This window comes from Pygocentrus nattereri, chromosome 7, assembly GCF_015220715.1.
Source record: "Pygocentrus nattereri isolate fPygNat1 chromosome 7, fPygNat1.pri, whole genome shotgun sequence".
NCBI classification, from domain to species: domain Eukaryota; kingdom Metazoa; phylum Chordata; class Actinopteri; order Characiformes; family Serrasalmidae; genus Pygocentrus; species Pygocentrus nattereri.
Genome location: NC_051217.1, coordinates 39,149,803 through 39,172,357, shown reverse-complemented (window position 1 = coordinate 39,172,357; position 22,555 = coordinate 39,149,803). Strand labels below are relative to the sequence as shown.

General features: G+C 38.0%; 1 protein-coding gene across 5 annotated transcripts in view; it reads right to left on the bottom strand.

The window, feature by feature from the left end:
- plch1 (phospholipase C, eta 1) overlaps window positions 1–22,555 on the bottom strand; it is a 170,315-nt gene that overhangs the window by 23,463 nt on the left and 124,297 nt on the right. For all 5 annotated transcript variants that reach the window (XM_017715419.2, XM_037540041.1, XM_037540042.1 and 2 more), the window contains 4 exons: window positions 20,528–20,635; window positions 15,667–15,828; window positions 7,935–8,000; window positions 2,387–2,484 (listed from right to left, as the gene is read on the bottom strand). In XM_017715419.2, the coding sequence (XP_017570908.1) occupies window positions 2,387–2,484; window positions 7,935–8,000; window positions 15,667–15,828; window positions 20,528–20,635 (434 nt within the window). The remainder of the gene's footprint in view (window positions 1–2,386; window positions 2,485–7,934; window positions 8,001–15,666; window positions 15,829–20,527; window positions 20,636–22,555) is intronic.

The following is a 22,555-nucleotide window of genomic DNA, read 5'->3' as shown; positions in this document are numbered from 1 at the left end:
AGGCCATGATGCACTCCCAGCCAGTCTGGGCTGGAGATCAAAAGCACACACTGGGAAAAAATCATTACAATAGAATAAATTACATGAGCTGAAATGTTATTTTTTTAGGAGACTTACAACAAACAGCAAACATATGGTACCACCTTCTATGAATACCATGTACATAGGAATCTATGAACACATAACACGTTAAAATGCGCTCAAAAAGCATTATAAATCTGGCTATAAATATTGGGGTCGCTCTCCATTTGGAGTGGGAATTCAGGTGGATACATTTTTTAAAAATCTATTTCTTTCATCCCAAGATGAAATAACCTTAATTTGTCCATTAATAGACTATATTGCCAAAAGTATTTGCTCGTCAGCCTTCACATGCATATGAACTTGAGTGAGATCCCATTCTTAATCCATAGGGTTTAATATGATGTCGGCCCACGCTCTGCAGCTATAACAGCTTCAACTCTTCTGGGAAGGCTTTCTACAAGGGTTAGGAGTGTGTTTCTGGGAATTTTTGACCATTCTTCCAGAAGTGCATTTGTGAGGTCAGACACTGATGTTGGATGAGAAGGCCTGGCTCACAGTCACCGCACTAATTCATCCCAGAGGTGTTCTATCAGGTTGAGGTCAGGACTCTGTGCAGGCCAATCAAGTTCTTCCACACCAAACTTGCTCATCCATGTCTTTATGGACCTTGCTTAGTGCACTGGTGCACAGTCATGTTGGAACAGGAACAGTTTGGGCCGTCCCCAAATCACTTCAATCACTTCAATCACCCCAATCACTTCAACTTTGTTATAATATCATTGACAGTTGACGGTGGAATATTTAGTAGTGAGGAAATTTCACGACTGGACTTGTTGCACAAGTGGTAACCTCTAACGGTACCACGCTGGAATTCACTGAGCTCCTGAGAGCGACCCATTCTTTCACTAATGTTTGTAGAAGCAGTCTGCAGGCCTAGGTGCTTGGTTTTATACATCTATGGCCATGGAAGTAATGGGAACATCTGTATTCAATGATTTGGATGAGTGAGTGAATACTTTTGGCAATATAGTGTATCTCCTGTTATCATATAAAAAATTATCATATAAAAAGAAGAGCTTAATTACAAGCATATGTTACAGTCACTGGTGTAGCATCACACTCCAGTGACATTCCGGATTAAAACTGATTTTGTAAACTGGCTGACTCATTGGTGGTCAGGTGACCTACAACTGTTTAAATCAGTAATACAAATTAGAATATGTCATTATTTTTGACCAAATAGTAATTACCCAGCCATTCAAGTACATAACACTGGTGACAAGTAGAAGTTTTGTGCTGCCTGATAAACAAAATTATTAATATATTTATGAAATATAGTGATCATGTGTGGACCTGACTTTTCATGCTGTGAGATGCTTGTGTGATGAGCCTCGACCGAATGCCGATAAAGATATCCCGACCGTTTTTAAAAAGATAAAATGTGACATAAGAACACTGACAACACCAGTGATCAAAATCTCTTTGACAAATTAATTTTTTAACTTAAAATGCATATGATACATGATATAAAAAGTAATGAATCTATTTTATACTCATTCCTAAGTTTAGCCTCTTAAAAAATATTGTTTCATATTAAAAATGGATTCTTAAATGGTGAAAATCAGTTTTGTGATGAGCTGTTTTACAGATGCAGAGCGACTATGAAACAGGATATAAAAAGAAAAATCTGAGAAATCTGGGAAAAGTATTATTTAATCTTAGGTCTACTACGTAAATGTATATACTGACTTTTGAAACTATGCCTAATATTTTAAGCATCTTTTAAACCCTACAATTTTTGTGACATGGTTTCTCACTCCAAATGGAGAATGACCAATTTATAACAAGGCATCACACTTAACAGCCATGATTGCTGTGATATGCCATGGTTTCTTAGTAATGTTTTTCTTGAACGCTGCTGGATAACATTTACATAACCATAATATAAACATATCATTTTTTCAGTAATTTGAGAGCCTCAGCTATGTGTGTTCGTGGCTGATTGTCACAATAATACCACTTACAGTTGGCTATGGCAGCTCTAGCAGTGCAAATATTGCTTTTGCGTATTGCATTAATTGACCTGTGGTAAATGTGGCACCCTATGACTGTGTCACATTTAAAGTCACTGAGTTCTTCAGTGCGACCCATATTATTATATAATTATAATTTCTTATAAGTTGCCTTTGTGAGTTCTAAGTGACAAAAGAGGTCATAATGCACTATGCAATCTTTAATATTGACAACAAAATGTAATATTAACAAAATTTATAATGCATTATATTAACAAGTGATGACAAGTGTCATCATGTCAGGAAATCAGAGAGAAGTGTCACTGTAGAGGGAGCCAATCAGAGTGTACCTGTTAAACTGTCCTCCTCCCTCTTTTCCGGATGCCTCTTGCTGCCCGTCCTCATCTGTGTCAACACTCTGACATTTCAGTCTCGATTTGGAGTGCCTCTGTGGAAGAGCACACATGCATAAAGCTTGTTCAGTAAGTCAGCAAAGAACATTCAATGTACAACAATTTATGTGCTAAAAGGAATTCAGAGAATGAAAAGCTTTCAGAAATATTCCATGTATTTAAAGCCTGTGTGTGCAAGCCTGTGCGAATTGGGCTATTTTGAAGTTGCAGTCATGGGAGAAAATGAAAAAGAAAGGTTTCGTTGGCCTGAAGATTTTTGTTGGACCTGGCAACCTTGGCTAAAATGCTAACAACTTTTTTAGCTCTGTATAAATCTATTCACTAAGGCCTCGCCACGCCCAATAGCATCATTAACACAGCCATTTCTTGAACAGTTGGTTTCATTTTCACATATATCTTTCTCAAAAAACTTTAGAAACGTGGGGGCAAAAGGCTACTATATGTAATATTTTTTGCAACCCAGACAATCAGCTGTCATATTCTTTTGTCTAAAATTGATGTAGAATTGTTTGATTGTTTGATTGAGTCTATACTGGCTCAATATGCTTGGACCCCAACAATTGGCACTTGTGATATAATTTGCAGACAACTGCTTAGTTTTCATAGCAGTTTTGACACTCCACAGTAATCAATAACATTATATATATATTTTGTGTATATATATTATGTATATACTTTGTGAATGTGGTGAGGTATTAGTTTGTAGCTGCTGTGATTAGTGCTGTAGCTCATTAGCATTTTGTTTTCATGCTTCTTGAGCTGGTTCAAGTTATAGGGCTGTCAAAAATGGAAGATTTAACTGTGCTGAATGTGATCTGTGGCAAGGTAGTGAACCTTTTGTTATTGTATATCTGGTGTAACATGTCATCACTTCATAAACGTGGTACATATTTTGATAGGGACTCATTTTATACAGTTAAATAAAACGTATGAATGCTAAGGTATAACATATACATCATGACAATATGTTCATGTTTAAACATAAGGAGTGAGAGGTTGTATACAGAGATATAATTAAATAATTATGGGTATTTATTTGGCCTGTGAATGGGAACTGTGGCCAAGTTATGGCCCAACCCAAAAAAAAACAAAGAAATAAACTTCAGACACAAAATATGTTGTGATTAATCAAATACATGTACAATATTTTAGTAAAACTATGCTGGCAAAATTGTGTAAATGTAACCTACAATCACCAGGACACGTGTCTGGTGAACAACAGCTGAAGGCCAACCACACACTTTGAAATTGATGAGAGAAAAAAGGAACAATGAGGAAATCTCATTCATGCTCACAGCTACATAGTTTTGCGAGGTCAAAAATATCATACACTCTCAGAAAAAAAGGTACGAAACTGTCTCTGGGGCAGTGCCCCTCTTTTCACTGGGGTGGTCTCCTCAAGGGAACATCTCAGTACCTTTAGTCAGCGAACATAATTGTACCATAATCCATTGAAATTTTCTAAGCTGTACTGACTCCACACACCCCATCTCGTCTCCAGGCTTTTTATTTTAATGTTCTGTTTTACAACATTCGGTTATGGAGAAGAACAAATATATGCTTTTCATCTGGAAGAATTTCTTTAACACATGGTACCTTTATTTTCAACACTGTAAAAAGTCTAACCTAAATGATCACAGCTCTTATAATATGGCATTATATGTTATATTATAAAGTGGACTTAAAAGAGGCAGATCAGCACAGTCATCACACAGTCAGTGTCCTCTCCATGGGGATATTCACTAAGTACTATCTCTGCAAACTGCTATCAACTGATTGCAGAGAACAATGCAATGTTGATTAATTCACACATCATGCTAAGCTGTGACCTCCTGCTATACACTTAACTCAGACAATTGTGTGTAATAGGTTGGAGACTGCAGTCCCTTTAATGTGAAGCAGAGCAACCCACTGTAATACAGGTGCCTGATAGCCATCTAACAAAAAATCAATGCAATCTACAGGGACCACATGTTAGACACTTTGAAGGAACCACACACACATACATAGGGGCCTTCCTTATTGCTCAAATCAAACCTATTGATTTTCTTATAAAAGTGGTGAAAAGAACCAAAGAATGACAGATCAAATAAAACAACTTAAAAGAAGATAAATGGTCTAGGTGCTTGGCCCCCTGTGATTGCTGCTGATGTTTAAAGCAATCATTCTCTGTGTTTATAATCCATGATTGATCTGGGGCAGTAATAACAGTGATTATCAGACAACAGGCCAACAGCGGTCATCCAACAGGCCATTAATACATACATTGTTACTCAGAATTAGATACACACTAAACCACTACTCTACAGCAGTAAACAGACTCTGCATAATAATTAAGCAATTGCTTTTCATCCCAAATCAAATGTAAACAATTCCCCTCATCTCCAAATGTAGTTGAGCATGTGTGGTGTCTGAAGTTTACATCTTTCGTTTTTTCACTGCCAGGTTGCCAACTCAAACTTTACTCAAACTCTTTCACTGTGCAAAGAAATCTCAAGCCAAGAAAGCTGTGGAACAAACAAGCAATTACAAATGAGTCTTTACTTCTCTCAAACTGTAATTTAATCACTGTACTTCTCTACAAAACACTATGTACCGACTAGAAAGTGAAAGGGGAAATTCATTTTAGTACTTTATTTAGAAAGAGACATTCACACTAAACACTGCTAATTGGAAACCTATAGAGTAGTGATTAAAACAGTTCAAAAACAGGTGCCTCATATCCTATTTTAACACTAAACTGCTCATAACACATGGATACTACATATTCTTATGCTGTTTCTACACCCAGGCCATTTGCTAGTACCTGCACCAGAGTTGGTGGTTTTGTGGCATTGTGTCTTTTTATTTGATTCAGTTGATTTCACTCTGCAACAACCAAAGTGCACCAAATTATGCATGTGGGAGTTCCTGTTTATTGGCCAGGAATAGGTGGGGTTACAAGTGCAATGTTACTTTCATGCTTGCTTCTATTCAGCGAACAAACCAGCCTTTTTAACTGTCACTAGCCTACCACACAATCTAGATCCATCCCCCACAAATATCATTTATATGAAGATCAATTCTACCAAATAAGTTCCAACAGTTAAAAAAAATAATATTAATTAATTAATTTATTTAAATTTATGTATTCAAAAAATCCCGGCTGGCAGAAGAAAACCTTGTATCTCTACTTTTGTCATTTTTCCATTTTTGACATTTGAAAATGCATGTTGTTCTTTACATTGTGTGTATTTCATGATGAACAGACCAAAAGAAACAGCCCAAAATTACTTAGAAAAATGTCTGGTTCTACTGACTTACATTAAAAATAAAGTTTTTTCCTTCTCCTGTGAAGTTATTTTACAGTAATAGTGAAGGAGGCTGCCTCTGTAGATGAACTGATGAACTCCCACTACAGCTAACTGGTACACCATTAGATGCTGATGCTGATTCGTACATCTTTTACTCCTCCTGGACGATGTGCTGACATTCTGTCCACGTGGTGGACAGTAAAGCAGAAAATGTAATTTTTTTTTCTGTACTTCAATAGTTTTTCGTGTATCTGTACTTTACTGTTTTTCCATTTTGGGGCTGACTTTTTACTTTCACTCCACTACATTTTGTGAAATCTGTCATTCCTCTTGGTTTCTGTGTGTATTAAATCGTAACATGTGAAAAAGCAAGAACACCAATCAGGGCACAGCGGTCATTTTGTTTTGAGCTTGTTTTGACCTGTTGGTCATACCGACCCAGTGCAGCACACGGTTCAACATCAGTGCAGCAGCGTAAACTTTTGGGAGAATCTAGTGAACATAAATGATGAACTAACCTAACTTTGTGTAAATAGAGCACAATATAGAAATATGGCCACATATGCAGTCGTGACTGACGCGTCCTTTTCCTGAATGTACACAAACACCATTTCATTTTATAGTAAAGTAGTTTTGGCTAGTTTATGTTTATGAACAGAGCCCTACAGATGCAATATAGTGAAGGAAACTCATTTGTTTATAATAAATATAAGCTTGTAACTAAGTTGCATTCATCTTTTAGTACTTTTACTTTTGATACTTAAGTACATTTGAAGGCAAATTCTTTTGTATTCTTACTCCTGTGGAGGTCTAAAGGGAGGAACTTCTACTTTTATTGGAGTAATGTTTTACCTTGCTTATCTGTACTTTAACTCAAGTACATGATTTGTGCACTTCGTCCACCACTGACTCTAAGGCACTTGTGTTTCATAGAAGCAAATCTGATACATGCTTCATGCTTCCTCACAAATACGAACAGTCACTCATAAAATCACCTTTGTACAGAACTGTTATCCTGTATAGTTCCTCTGCTTTCCCATAATAAAGCATAACAAATACTTGAATACTGATTTCAGTATTCAAATTCCGGCACCTTGAACTGTTACCTGAATTGAATTGAACATTGTGCTTATTACTTTACTGTTAAGGCAGCGTGGTTCTTGGCTAATTGGCAGGGAATCTGCATGCAGAGGGGAGTTGGCAGGTTCTGATCAGCATGACTGCCACTTCATTAGCAGCCGTTCCACACTTATCAATAGCGATTACTCTCATGGTCCCTCAGCTGCTCTCTCAGTCCTAAGGGCAGGCTCTGCTGAGCAGCCAGAGAGGTTAATCTCAACTTCCGCCACAAGACCACCCTCACTCACACTGTCACGCAGTACCAGAAGGAGGGAGAGAGAAGCTGAGAACAGGAGTTAATATGATTACAAAATAGGAAAAAAGGGAATCAATGGCAAGAAGAAATGATACAAAGCAGGAGGGAAGGGTTTATTTGAATTACTATGTACTTTGGCCCACAGGTGTAGTCTGCATTCTAAGCTTGATAATGTTATTATGTGACTGTAAATGTTAGTATTTACCCATTTTTCATGCTCACCTCATCATAGCCTATATCACATGATGCGTGTGATGGGTAAATTCATAATGTGGAGATAATTCTATTCTCATAAAAATTGTGAATATAAATAATGAATATAAGAATTATTAAATTGTTAGCTGTGTGTGTGTGTATGTCACCTTAGCAACCACCTGGGATAACATAGCAATGGCCTCAAGCCAACTTAAAGTTTGTTCAAGTTGCATAGTTTCCAGTTTTGTTCTTTTTGAATTTACACATTTATAAGTGAAATTCAACATCAGCTTTTTTTAAATACATAACTTTGCAATAATTTACTGACCACTGAATTGCATTACTTTCCAGTTGTTATGTAAAAAAACGGGATTTTCAATATTGCTTTTTAGTGTGAATGTCCAGCAGAATACAACTACGTCACAGTTCTCTTGTGGTGCAGGTGACTGTAAGATCACAGGATAAATTACTGTAATTTTACAGTATTTTTTTTCTATTTGGCTATCACCACTGTATTTCAGACTGACAGATAAAATCAAAGTTACACTGGTGTTATAATCAGCTGAGGTAGCACAAACATGTTTCACCTTGCGTGGTACCTAGTGATGATGTTTCGTCTCACCTTCTGTTTGAGGTTGCTGATGAAGGATCGACTCTGAGACTTCTTTAAGCCCCCCTCTTTGGAATTCTGGGAATGGACACAAACACAAAAAAATAGAGCTGACATTATTAAGGTATACAAAAACAGCCAAGACAAGTTCTCTAAAAGCAAATCAGATGCTCAACTGTAGTGGTGCATTAATCTGTGCCTATATAAGGACTTTAGTTTTAGCCACTTGGAATACAGTTTGTGTTGCTAACACAGGACATGTGTCTAATTAGGGGACCAAAGCACTGCAGACTCTAACATTCATTTAACACACATCATTCTACTCACTATTTAATTAGCAAGACCTCCATGCATTGAATTCTGATGGAAATGCTAATCTCTGCAGAGCCGTGGCTTAAAAGAAACAAACCTGACACCCCTGTCATTAAAAACAGAACCAAACTGAAGAGCATGACCACAGGAGATTTTTACTAACCAACTGTTCGCATTTTAAAATTTGTTTCGAACCACCTTCATACTAACACACCTAAAAAGTGGTTCTTCATAGGTTCCTTAGTAAAGGCAATGGTTTTATATATACAAACATGTACAACTCAAAGAACTGTGGGGAGGTTTGAATGGTTCTTTGCATAGTTAATTGGCTTCTCTCTACAATACAGCAACTGTTACATTAGGTTCTTTACAGAAAATTGCTCTATATGCAAAAAGGGTTCCACTATTGTTATAAGTTAATAAATGATTTTGTACTATGTTGGCTCCTTGTTTGTAAGAGTGAAAATGAAAAGAAGTTGCCCATATCTATGCTAATTTATCTTTGTGAGAGGACTGGCACTAGAGTCATATGCAACAGTTTGGACCTGATTAAATGATGTTATGTTGATTTTCTAAGTAAAAATAAGTGCACGTCCTCCAAAGAGAACACATTTATGCACATATAAGCAGAATTCCTGTTTGTTCATTGAATGTGTGCATATATATATATATATATATATATATATATATATATATACACACACACACACACACACACACACACACACACACACACACACACACACACACATATATATATATATATATATATATATATATATATACATACATACATACATACATACACAGTGAGTCAAAAGTCCTAGGACATGTCAAATAGCTGTGCATTACAGCCAACATTCCCAGTTGTTGTTGCCACTTTCTGTGTTGATAACTTTTGAACCACAAAAGATATTGCAAATCTCAATCGATTGCATCAATCGATTTCTGAGACAATTCCGGTCTTCTTTGTTATGCTACATGACCACCTTCCCATTGGAAAAACTTGCCCTTGATCCGATATGGCAGCTTTCAAGATGGCGGCCGTGTTCCAGACATAGCCTAAAAAATAGGCCCCTCACCCATTTACTTGCTGGGGTATTCAGATATGTCATTTTCCCTTTCGTGTCCTGTGACTTTTGACTCACCCTGTATATAAAACATAGGCTGTGCAAAAGTTATTGAACATTTATTCTGTATGTTTTATTATTTCCAATAGGTTAAACTGAAACAACTAAATGTTGTAGAAAAATGGAAAATTGAGTGTATTTCTATATTTTTACTCAGGACATCAATTTAACTGGAGTTGTTCAAATGTTCGCAGGTTTGATTATATTTAGATGTAGTTACTTTTTCCTTTCACTCCATATGTCCACTTTAAATTGAGTAACTACCCATAAAAAAGCACTTATACTTTCAACCCAGTAGAATTTCTCTGTACTTATTCCACTTCTGCTATAAATGAAGTGTGAATGTAGTGCTTCTCATTTGTTTTACAAATAAAGGTACAGAAGAACTACTATCTGACTGATCTATTTATGTGTGCTGTCCATATAAAATATGATTCCATTAGACACAATTTATTAAGTAAGCGGGGTTTTCCTGCCTGGTGTGAAAATTCATAGAATAAACGTCTACTCTGATAATTAATCAGGGCAGATTAGGGATTTAATGAGTGGACTCTGAGTGGAGGGCCGCAAGTCCACGTGCTGCTCTGACCAACTTATTCTGTTTGACTATGTAAAAGACATTTTTATAACATATGATTTACACCAATCCGGCATAACATTATGACCACCTCCTTGTTTCTACACTCATTGTGCATTTTATCAGCTCCACTTACTGTATAGCTGCACTTTGTAGTTCTACAGTTACAGACTGTAGTCCATCTGTTTCTCTGATACTTTGTTAGCCCCCTTTTACCCTGTTCTTCAGTGGTCAGGACCCCCATGGACCCTCACAGAGCAGGTGCTGTTTGGGTGGTGGATCATTCTCAGCACTGCAGTAACACTGATGTGGTGGTTGTGTGTTAGTGTGTGTTGCGCTGGACTGAGTGGATCAGATACAGCAGTGCTGCTAGAATTATTAAACACCTCAGTGTCACTGCTGGACTGAGAATAGTCCACCAACCAAAAATATCCCTTGACCAAAAGTGTCCCTTGACCACTGATGAAGGACTAGAGGATGACCAACACAAACTGTGCAGCAGCAGATGAGCTGTCGTCTCTGACTTTACATCTACAAGGTGGACTGACAAAGGAGGAATGTCTAATAGAGTGGACAGTGAGTAGACACAGTGTTTAAAAACTCCAGCAGCACTACTGTGTCTAATCCACTCGTACCAGCACAACACACACTAACACATTACCACCACATCAGAGTTACTGCAGTGCTGAGAATGATCCACCACCCAAATAGTACCTGCTCTGTGAGGATCCATGGGGTCCTGACCACTGAGGAACAGGGTAAAAGGGGGCTAACAAAGTATCAGAGATAGTAACAGATGGACTACAGTCTGTAACTGTAGAACTACAAAGTGCAGCTATAGAGTAAGTGGAGCTGATAAAATGGACAATGAGTGTGGAAACAAGGAGATGGTCATAATGTTATGCCTGATCGGTGTATATAGATGGTATTTATTAAGTAAAAGGTTTTTCAACTGAGTGGAGATATAATTCAGTATGAATAAAGTGTGCTAGTCAATTTTAATGCACTATAGCTATTAGTGAGGAACAATCAGTAGTGGAGAAATATTCCGTTCTAGAGAAACCTGCCAGATATAATCACAGCAGAGTCATCACTTTTCACAGTGGTGGTGACAGAGACCAGACGTCCACCTCGAAAAACTACCTTACCAAAAGTTATTACACAAAATGGTTTTGAATATGCTGCCTGATGCCTGAGATACTGTTTTAAGAAGATTCTAAAATCAAGCACAGTGTTGGTCAAGTTCAGGCCACAAGGACCTGCTGTTATTAGCTGATGGATCAGCTGATCAGCTGCTATGCATACAATGGCTAAATTAATCGGGGTGCTTATTTAAGCTGCTTTAGCCACTTTGCAACCTGCCTCCAACCCGTCTCCTCCCTGCTGTATCTGACTTGTTTAATGTTATGTTTGTTGTCATTGATTCCTGCTTTCTTCCCTACCCTAGAGGGGGTCTTTCTGCTGCCCAGAACAGAGCCAAATAACGTGCGGCAAAAGGAAATAAATTATACTACTAAAAGCACATGTTGAAATTCTTTTGGCATAAACATATCAGAGGTTTAATGACATCACAATAATGTTGAACACCAGCCGCTAGACATCATTGTCATATAAAAGTACAGTAACTAAAGTGTCCAATCTACTCAGCCTCATCATGTAAGCACTTCGGGGGGGGGATATCAGCTTTTAAAGCCAAGGCATTAATATTATATATAAATAATTTCAATATATAAAAAATTTCATTTCTTGTGAATATAACATTTGTATTTTTTTCATGCATTTGTCCTGCAAGCTCAACTGTAACTAGCTTTTCCTTCTTATGGAACCTACCAAACCTGCCAGCTGATGATTAAATAATTTTTTTTACTGCCTATATGTATTTCAAATAAATAAATGAGATGAATTGGCCTGTTAGACCTACTTGTCATGTCTTCTCATCATCTTTTATGTGTAAAAATCATTCATATTGATACGAATATGAAGTTAAGACTGCTGGGGGACATCTCATAAAAATAATAACTAAATAGACAACGTACATACAGACTTTCCACCAGGGACCTCCTGCTGACACTGCGGCAAATGTTTACATGCATGATGTCATTTCCACAGAACAATCTTGCTGGCAAAACATTTTACAGGCTGTGCATGAGTGTGTTTGAGAGGCTATGTGTGTTGTAGGGTTATTAGCGTGCAGTGGGGCACAAAAGTCCATGGGCTGCAGAAACCCCTCCATGATGTCAGGAATAAATTCAGATGAGCAGACTGTTCCCAGCAGGAACGCCAAGGGAGGGAACAACAGAGCCGAAAGGAGGAACCAAAATAATCACTCTGTACTCACAGCGCAGAAAGAGAGGCACTGAAAAATGTAACACGTTGAGTTTATTTGACTCAAACATGCAGATCAGTGCCACATTATACTGCAATAACTGTGCTGAGATATATTTTATATCTGGATCAAGAAAATTCTATGCATTGGAGAGAGAAAGAGAGAGATGGAGAGAGATGGAGAGAGAGAGAGAGAGATAGAGATAGAGAGAGAGAATGAGAGCAAGAGAAAGAATGATAGAGCGAATAAGAAAGAGAGAAAAAGACAAAAAGAGAGAGAATAAGGGAAAGAGAGAGAATGAGAGAGAAAAATAGGAAAAAGAATGAGAGAGAAGGAGAGAAAAGAATAAGAGCGAGAGAATGACAGAGAGAATAAGAAAGAGAGAAAAAGACAAAAAAGAGAGAGAAAGAGAGAATGAGAGAGAGAGGAAGAGTGAGACAGAGAGAGAGAGAGAAAGAGAGAGACAGAGAGAGAGAGAGAGAGAGAGAAAGAAAGAGAGAGAGAGAGAGAGAGAGAGACAGAGAGAGAGAGAGAGAGAAAGAGAGAGAGAGATAGAGAGAGGGAGAGAGAGAGAGAGAGAAAGAGAGAGAGAGAGAAAGAGAGAGAGAGAGAGAGAGAGAGAGAGAGAAAGAGAGAGAGAGAGAGAGAGACAGAGAGAGAGAGAGAGAAAGAGAGAGAGAGAAAGAAAGAGAGAGAGAGAGAGAGAGAGAGACAGAGAGAGAGAGAGAGAGAGAGAGAGAGAGAGAGAGAGAGAGAGAATCAAAGGAAATAAACAAATTTTTAAAAATCAGCAAATTAAACAAAGAGGCTGCTGGTGTTCTTAGGACAATGGACTGACCACCCCAGAGTCCAGACCTCAACATCACTGAATCTGTTTGGGTTACTTGGATAGCGAGAAGCAAAACATGCAACCAACTTCTAAGACTGAACTTTGGAGGTTCTTTAGAAAAGATTTCTTTAAAAAACAGAAATCAAGCCTCCTGAAAAGAACGGAAGCTGTAATAAAGACAAAGCGTAGAAGCATTTGATATAAAACCAAAAGAAAAGGAAATTGCGCAGTAAAATAACGTGAGATTTCGGTGTGTTCCCTGTAGAGGACGTGTTTACTTTTTAAAAAGAAAACATCTACAAAACATTTGATTGGTGATGTTCAAATGTTTGAATATGACTGTACATGTGAGTGCACACACACACACAGCCAGATGCCCAGGTAAATAAAAACAGTTATCTGTGTTTCGCAGGACAGACACACGCACACATTAAGACCATGAAGAGACGCAGGTTAGATAACACAGGAAGAGAAACATCCTCAGCGCGTTCCAGATGCCTCATTAAAATGGATGTTTTGGGAGAGCCAGCTCTAATAATAGGAAAGAGAGAGAGGAGAGAGAGGAGGCAGAAGCAAAATATGAAATATGAAAAAGTGGTGCTGCTGCTGTCGTTCTGGGCAACGCAGCATGTGCGTGTGCAGCGTGTGATGCTCTGCAGGAGCCCCACGTGTGGTCCAGACGCCATCGTACCTCAGAGGGTCCTCACAGGTTTCAGACGTGCCTACACACTACTTAGAAATGTCCAATAGTATAAAACTGATTTTGCTGTAGATGAAGGTATTACATCATCTAGAAATTATTTTAAAGTAATGCTGCTACTCTACAACTTTAAGGGTTTCATATGCATGAATTTTGGGGGGGATGGGGAGTTATAACCACTCCAATAATTCTAAATTGTCCATGTAACCCCCAAATAATTTAGATAATAATTAGGATACCATATATATGTCACTATTACTAATACTGATACGATAAATATTAAACAATAATGACAATATTTTGTTACCAAAAAGTCCTATAGTGGGGAAATGGAGCTTGAAAGTTCTCCAGATTCACTGTAGTTCCTCTGTCAATCATGTCATATTAAGCTAGAGTGGGGTGGTCAATCCCGATCCTGGAGATCTACCACCCTGGAGAGTTCAGTTCCAACACACCTGGCTCTAATGTTCAGATTCTCCTGAAGTCCTTCATCACCAGGATCAGCTGTGTTAGTCTAAGGCTGGAGCTAAACTTTGCTGGGTAGATCTCCAGTACCAAAATTGGGCACCCTTGAGCTAAAGAGTTGTTAAGAGTCATGGTACCTTTTAATGTAATTAGAATCAATCGGAAGTACATCGAGGGCGACCCTTTACGATGTAGCCGAGCAAATTACAAGGGATTGAAAAAGTTGAAATCAAATTTACCAACTGAAACAAAAGAAAATCATCACAATAAAAAGATTTATATAAAAAAACAACTCGAATAGAAAACAGGTATAAAATATCAACAAAATATCAAATAAAAACATTAAAATTAAGTAAGAGAAGTTAGGTAGTAAGCAATAAAGCAACCAAAATTTCAGAAAAATCTAATTCACTAAAATTTATTTAGAATAATTTTTGATAGGCTCCTGAATAAAAGAGTGTTTGGTTTAGGAGCTACATCACACCAGATTATGTACACAGTACTTATCACTGAGTCTGAGACTAGCATAGCAAACATTACATTAACATTATCTGTGCTTTTGGTCCAGGTGTTTAGCGCTAACAGCTCAAATGACAGTTGCTTTATATCCGGCTCACAATCTGTAATATATTTTGTTGTTGTCCCGTTCACAGTGCAATCAGAAGTGCTAATGGTAAGATTGGTTTGGTTTGAGGGCACAGAAAGTCCTGGCCTGATGTTTGTCTAACTGTCTAAGTTACTCAACTTTTTTATTGTAGTTTACTCATGTAACATTGCTCCTACGGTCCACTCATTACAAGCTACTGATATTAGCTTTCAGGCATTAAACCATTTGTGAGTAAGGGTGATGTCAGGTCTGCATTTCTGTTCATATATCAATCTGTGTTCTCATAAGCATTGAAAAGGGAAGGCGTATAGTGAAAGTGGCTATTGTACATGCAGGGAAGGGCTACTTAGAAGTTGTAATTTGTAAGTTTTTGTCATTAACTGTGCTCTTTATGCTCGTTTAACTTCTTTACTGCAGTGTTCAGATACATGGAGAGTTCCAAGCCTTTTATTCATAAACATGATATTTAGATAAAATAAAGACTAATAAGCTTTTATATTGTTCTGAGCCATAAAATGTACAAAAAATGTCATTTTATTAATTTACATATATATATGTGTATCTCCAAAATCTTAATAACAGCAACTGAGATTTCTTTTTTATGACTGCAATCGCCCCTACCGCATCGGCCACACACACACACACACACACACACACACACACACACACACACACACACACACACACACACACAGTTCCTGTTCTTGTTCAATCTCTCCAGTGTTGAACCCAGAGTTACACTCTTGGTCCCAAAAGATGAAAATGTAATATTAGGTAGTGGACATGTGTGCGTGCTACCTTGCGCAGGTTTTTGTGCAGGCCCTCATGCGTAGCTCGGAGCAGCGCTCGGATTGAGAAGCTGTCCGTATCTTCTTTATCACCAATCTGAGACTCCTTTAGTAGAGAGTCCAGCTTCTTCCTGATGTGCGACTCAACCAGGTGCTGTGTGGGCCCATTAGACTGAACAGAGAGGGAAGAAAAAGAGGCGAGATATTACAAACCATTGCAGTCCTGGTCTCAGAACCTAATGTAAGCCCTGGAGCTTGACGGGGATGCTAGCCTCTTCCTTAAATCTAACATTTAAAAAACGCCCCACAAATTTTTAACTTAGTTTGTGGACAAGTTAGCAAGCTTGCTAGCTGCGATGCAAGCTGGTTGGCTACCAGCAGCTGCACACTGCATACTTTCACTGTTGATGGTAGGCAAGTTAATTGCTATGTTAGCACCCTGGCTAACTGTGGCTGCACACAAGTCATCCCACCACCACCAACCACGCCAGTTCTCTCTGTTATTTTCCTTCTGTGCAGTATTCAGTCATAAGTGTACCATTTTATTTGTGTCTTCAACGTTTATGGCTATCGAAATTGCTACATGGCTAACTCGGACCATCATAGAGACATCTAGTGTGACTGTGTCTGTAATTTTTTTTCTTAACACCATAACCTCGCCCTGACCTTAACTCTGGTCCCAATCCTAACCTTAATCCTCATTGTAATGATAAGAAACACCTTTACGTTTTACCAGATATTTTAACATGTTCATCATCTGTACAAATATAGGGGGACTTATATATGGATGGCTACCATGCCAGTTTCACACTGACAAATTCAAATATAACATTTATTAGCTATATCCATAATATTTGAAAACACTGGTGAAATTCCACCCCAGCCCAGGCCTATATGTGCTTACTATTTGTCACTTTATAGCCTTGAAACAGACACTCTTGCTACCCTGAGTCTCTAAAGCTGCTCTCTAAGGTAAAAACATCACTGTTTAATGACCTCCCATTGAGTTAAATTTACTCCTCACAGAGTGGAATCAGTATCTGCTCCACAGGACTTCATTCACCATGGCTGTTGTTTCTGTGTGACTAATTTAGGTAGACACAACATAACAGGGTTTTTTTTTTAAGGAATGAAAACAGATGTGATAAAAAGTATTAGACCAAACGCTGCCTTTGCCCTTGTAGTGGCAAACAAGAACATATCCACCCTTTAGTTGGCTGCAAATGAGTGCTGCGAGAAATTCAACTGAAATGCAAAGCCAATATTTATGTAATGAATGTTTTGGTCACATCAGTCCAGTCTAAATACCCCAAATTCAATACACTAGTCCGATCATGCTCTGTCCTGTCTAAATCACCCAAATCTGATGCACCAGTCCCATTATGCTCCATTTAATCTAAATCCTGCAGATTTGACCCACCATTTACACTAGTACCATCATGTCCAGACCCCTCAAATTCGATGCACCATTGTCATCCCATCGAAATCTTCCAAAATCCAACACACCATTCGGATCATGATCTGTTCTGTCCAAAAACCAAATTTGATGCACCAGTCCCATCCTGCACCTTCTCATCCAAATCCCCCAAATTTGATGCACCACCCCTATGCTGGACCATCTTGTCCAGCATGCTCTATCCTGTCCATGCTGGACCATCGTGTCCAAATCCCCTGAATTTGATGCACCGTTGCCATCATGCACCATCCCGTTCAAATCCCCTAAATTTGATGTACCAGTCCCATCATGCACTGTCAGCTCCAAATCCTCCAACTTCAACACACTATTGCCATCATGCTCTGTCTTGTCCAAATCCTCCAAATTTCCAGTTCCATAAGTCAGATCATGCACCATCCTGTCTAAATCCCCCAAAATTTATCACAGCAAACCCCTCAGTCCCATCTGCACCATCCACTTATAAAAGAGTTGAATTTTATTAGAATCGTTTAGTCTATCAGAAGCAGAAACACTGCGTAGACACAATGTATGAACTCATTTCAATGACTTCATTGAAAAGAACTGCTTCAATATCTATTTCACACACATTCAAGCAGGCGTGAAATTAGACGTCTCCCAAGCTCTAACCGGCTCTCATAAAAAGCCTTCCCTGAGTGGATCGTTAAACGCTAATCACCGACAAAATGCAACATGGGTGTTGCGTCAGACAGAATGAGACGAGACTTAAATTGCAATTAGCACAATCAACCCATATCAAAGTGACGACGACTCAATGTGAAAAACAAGGGTTTAAATCTGTCTCAGATGACATCCTATGCCAGAAACAGTTGAGGCCTGTCTGTTTAACTCCTGAAAATCTCAGGTTTATTACATCTTTATTATTCAGTAACATGAGCTATCAGTTAAAGCAGCAAATGGAATGGTGCTTTAAATTTGGGAGATTTGGATGGGGCAGTGCAGCGCGTCAAATCAAAGTCCTGTTTACCAGATGGGGAGAGTAATTCTTGCATGGCTTTTAGGAGTCCAATTTTCTCTATAGGATTATCACACTTTTAAAGTAAGTAAAATGGTTGAGTGCACTGTTTGTGTCTGTCAGTGTGGACCCTGTAATTTATATATATATATATATATATATATATATATAAATAACCAGTAGTATATATACATATAACATTATGACCTATTACTGCAGTGCTGAGAATGATCCACCATCCAAACAGCACCTGCTCTGTGAGGGTCCATGGGGGTCCTGACCACTGAAGAACAAGGTAAATGGGGGCTAACAAAGTATCAGAGAAACAGATGGACTACAGTCTGTAACTGTAGAACTACAAAGTGCAGCTATACAGTAAGTGGAGCTGATAAAATGGACAATGAGCGTAGAAACAAGGAGGTGATCATAACATTATGCCTGATCATATATAATATATATATATATATACATATTATAATGGATAGTGATATTTGTGTTCATTTATGCCTATATGTCCCCAAAGAATGCCGAGAATTACGAAGCATTACTGGTGTTTATAAATATGCCTAGTAAGTGCTGTTACCAAGTTACAAAGAGTTATACGTGCATTTATTATGGCTTATGGGTTCCCAGAAAGTGTCACCAAAAAACAGTGTGCATGTCAGGTAGGATCAAAATGCATTTAGCGAACGAAGCCTGCAAGTAAAGCACAAACATTAGCGTCAGAAATAAACAGATGTTGACAAATTTGCCTATGTGCCTGAAGAGAATCTAGCCTAAAGGCCTAAAGGCTTTCATTACTGCAAACCTGGGGATTGTTTACCATCAGAATGCAGTTTTTATGCAGAGGAGGGTTTAAGCCAGAGAAGCAAAGGCTTTTCAGCCGGGGGTTTTGCCTGTAATAGTGTTATTGTGGTGCTTTTTTTTCATACACAAAAGGGCCACACTGGGGGATTGTTCACTGATCGATGGAGCGTCTGCTAAAGACTGGCAGGATCTGCCCACAGGCAGCCCAAACAGAAAGCGAGGGAGAGTCCATCTGAAGTAGCTGAGCACAGAGAGAAAGATGAGCAAACAACAAAGTTTGTGCAGAAATACTCTTATATGTCAAACTGTCTAAGTATATACACTCTACAATGACGTCTGAGGTCATCAAATATAAGGTTACTGTCTGTTCCAAGAACACAAAAGGAGTGAGATTGCATTTAGTATAGAGTTGGTTGCAAAATTTGGACCTTCTTTTACACACTTCTGTACATTTTAATGCACAATTTCTCTTTGTGTTGATTTTTGATCTTTTTTTAAGTTGAAAAACTACGTAAAATGTGGCCTGTACTTTTTTATGGTTTTCCCAATATATTAAACTCAAATAAATTAAGAGAAATTGTGCATTACATTTCCCTCTAGAGCAGGGGTCCAGTTGGAGAAAATTTCCTCAAGCAAAGGTCCAGAACATCATAATGTCTAACCTGCTTTATGATTCAGTGCCATATACTGTAAACTGAAGTAGCCTAGTAGGAATATCAACATCTTATACAGTCAACAACTGAATCTCAAATCAAATACAGTAAAGTTCGCCATATTTCAATAATATTTATTATCAGTTTTTAGAGAACAGCATGTAAAATAATCTGGCTCACTTTCATCTCTGACTGCTGTTTCTCGCCTCATCCCTCCCCTGTGTGTGCATCACTCATTCGAGTCTCAGTAGTCATCGTAATGCACAGATCTGACTGGCTGAGTAGCGTCGAATATGATATTTACAATGCATGTGATTGGTCTGTGAGTTTCCTCAGCCACTCAAGCTACTGCAAATACTAGAAAAGCTACACCGATTAAAATAGTAAAACCTGTCAAAATGAAATAATTCTAGTTTATCGGTTTTAGGCCCAGGTCTGCATAGGACAGCGTCTGGGTCCGGACTCGGACCACGGTCCTCCTATTAGTGATCTCTGCTCTAGAGGATGCAGCATTATTTTTCAAGCAACTTAAGTGGGGTTTTAAAATTTCTTGTATGACTGTATATCCTTCCTCCACATGCACGCTATAATTGTATATTCATTTACTTCTGCTGAGATTATTTTATGCATTTTAGTACGATTTTATTTTTACTGCTTATTTTTCATGTCACGTTTATTATTATTTAAAGAAATTTTACCACATTTTTTTATTTTTCTTTCCTTATTTAACACTTTTATGTTAATTATTTTCTCTTGTTCTCTTATGCTCATTAATAAAGGAGCCTTTTACCTTATAAAGCACATTGAGCTGCATTTTAAATGTATGAAAGTGCTAATAAGTTGTTATTATTATTATTATTATTATTATTATGTGAAATGTGAAAGGAAGTGAGAGAACTGTGAACAACAGCTGATGTTTCATAGATTTGTCCCTAGCTGAGAGATTTTTGAGAGGTTTTGGAGGCTCTGTGGAAGGTCTTACTGTGCTGTTCTTCAGTTTGAAGTCATCTTCGATCTCATCTGCACTGTCATCGTCTGACACCTCCCCCTCCTCAGCATCTGCAGAGAGGTATGAAGGCAGCCGCTTGCCCTGCAGAAAGAGTGAAAGAGAGAGAGAGAGAGAGAGAGAGAGAGAGAGAGAGAGAGAGAGAGATCACAACGCAGTTTTAATAACAATGCCTTTCCAGCACTGATGCCAGCAATTTTCTTGAATTTGCTGGAAAAAAATGTGCTTTTCACTTACTTGATTCAAATATGTACCTCATATTCACATAAATGAAATATACATGGTTTCTATGACTGTGGAAAAAGGTAGTGACCCTTCATTTGTTTAATTTCAAGCCAAATGGCCATTATGTAGAGGGGTTTAATTCCAAAACACATTCATTTTTCATGATTTATACATTGTCAGAAGAAGGCTCTGTTGTGCACACATAGAAGAAATAATAATACCATTTTAATATCAACTTCATTAGATTAATTAAATTTGTATCCATTAAATATCAGGAATTATTGCTTTCTAAAATGTGTTATATCCAAAATGGATGTAAAACCTTTTGGAATAAGCTTTTCATACATTTAACAAAAAAGCTACAAATAAGCGCCAAGAACTTAATATTTTACAGTTTTTAGCACGTTTATATTTGTTGCTAATCCAGCTTCTATTCATTTTGCCTTCAGTTTTTCAAAGAAATCAGCTCCAAAGTTCAGTCTTAGAAGTTGGTTGCATTTTCCACAGTTGTTCCTGAAAACCAACTTCTGACTCAGCAGTTCATAAAACATTTCTATACTCAATCTCAGACATCCAGTTTTGGTGTCTCAGGTCAAATGGCCTTTTTATCCATTTCCTTTTGCTATTGATGCCTTTTTATCCTTTCAGACTCACAGCATTGAGCCGTCTTCTTACAGTGGAAGGATGGACAGAAACACCTGTGGAAGCTTTCAGATCCTCTCTCACTTCTCTTCTATGTCAAACATTGTGTTTACATTCTCTCAATAATCCGATAATTAGTAATCAATAATCTTGATTGGATTTCTCCAGTTATCTGAGTATTCAACCGGTTGTGTCAACAGCACGCTCAGATTTTTTAGATCGGGGGTAAGGTCTGGAAATTTGATTTAAGAAATATCATAAAGAGGCTGGATTGTGGCTCAGTAATCAGATTTCTCAGGGCATACGAACTCTTACTCTGATTTCTTTCGGATTTCTCAGTCTGCGCATGTGTGAAAACAGATGGCGGTACAGGAAACAATTGAGCAGCGTCACCTTAAGATGGCATCAAAACACTTTTGAAAAGGTGCTGAAACCAACTACGTGCTAGACAAAACAAAGTGTTTAAATACTCTTCATCTTCTAGATGACGTATGCTCATATTTTCAGGTAAAGTGGCGCAATGTACTAACTAAAAACTCAGTTTGAGTATCACTTTTTGTTTACCTCACGTCTTCTTCTGTGAGTTTATTGGCTGGTTGCAAAATCTGATTGCTGTCTGACTCATGTAGACCTGGAGTTTCACATTATCTGATTACTCAAGTGCATGTAAACGCGTTGACCATATTAATGGCTGATTTTCTGCAATTATCAGATTATTAAGTGCATGTAAACACACTCATTGTGGTCTACCAGGTCTTGCAGGTGGTTATTAGGAGTCCCATTTTCTCTGTGGCTTATAACCATTTTTTGAACCACAGTTTTCTAATCTCCTGTTTCACTTATTTTCCCTTGACTCTCCCCTTTCTTGAAAATGAAATTACCCCCCTAAATTGCCAGGGTCCACCAGTGAGTGCAAAGTTTTATTACACATTTCTATAACCTAAGAATAGCTCAACCAGTTTGTACTGACGTCCCTGTAGTTACTGAGTAATAAGTAATAACTGAGTAAGTCTTAGCATGTAATAAGCTTGGGATTTAAAGGGGTTAATAAAGGGTTATCTCTTGACTTTTGCGCATGGTAGACGTTTCTGATAAAATGGCCTGAAGAGCCACTTTGCGTATCTGGTTGAAGAAAAT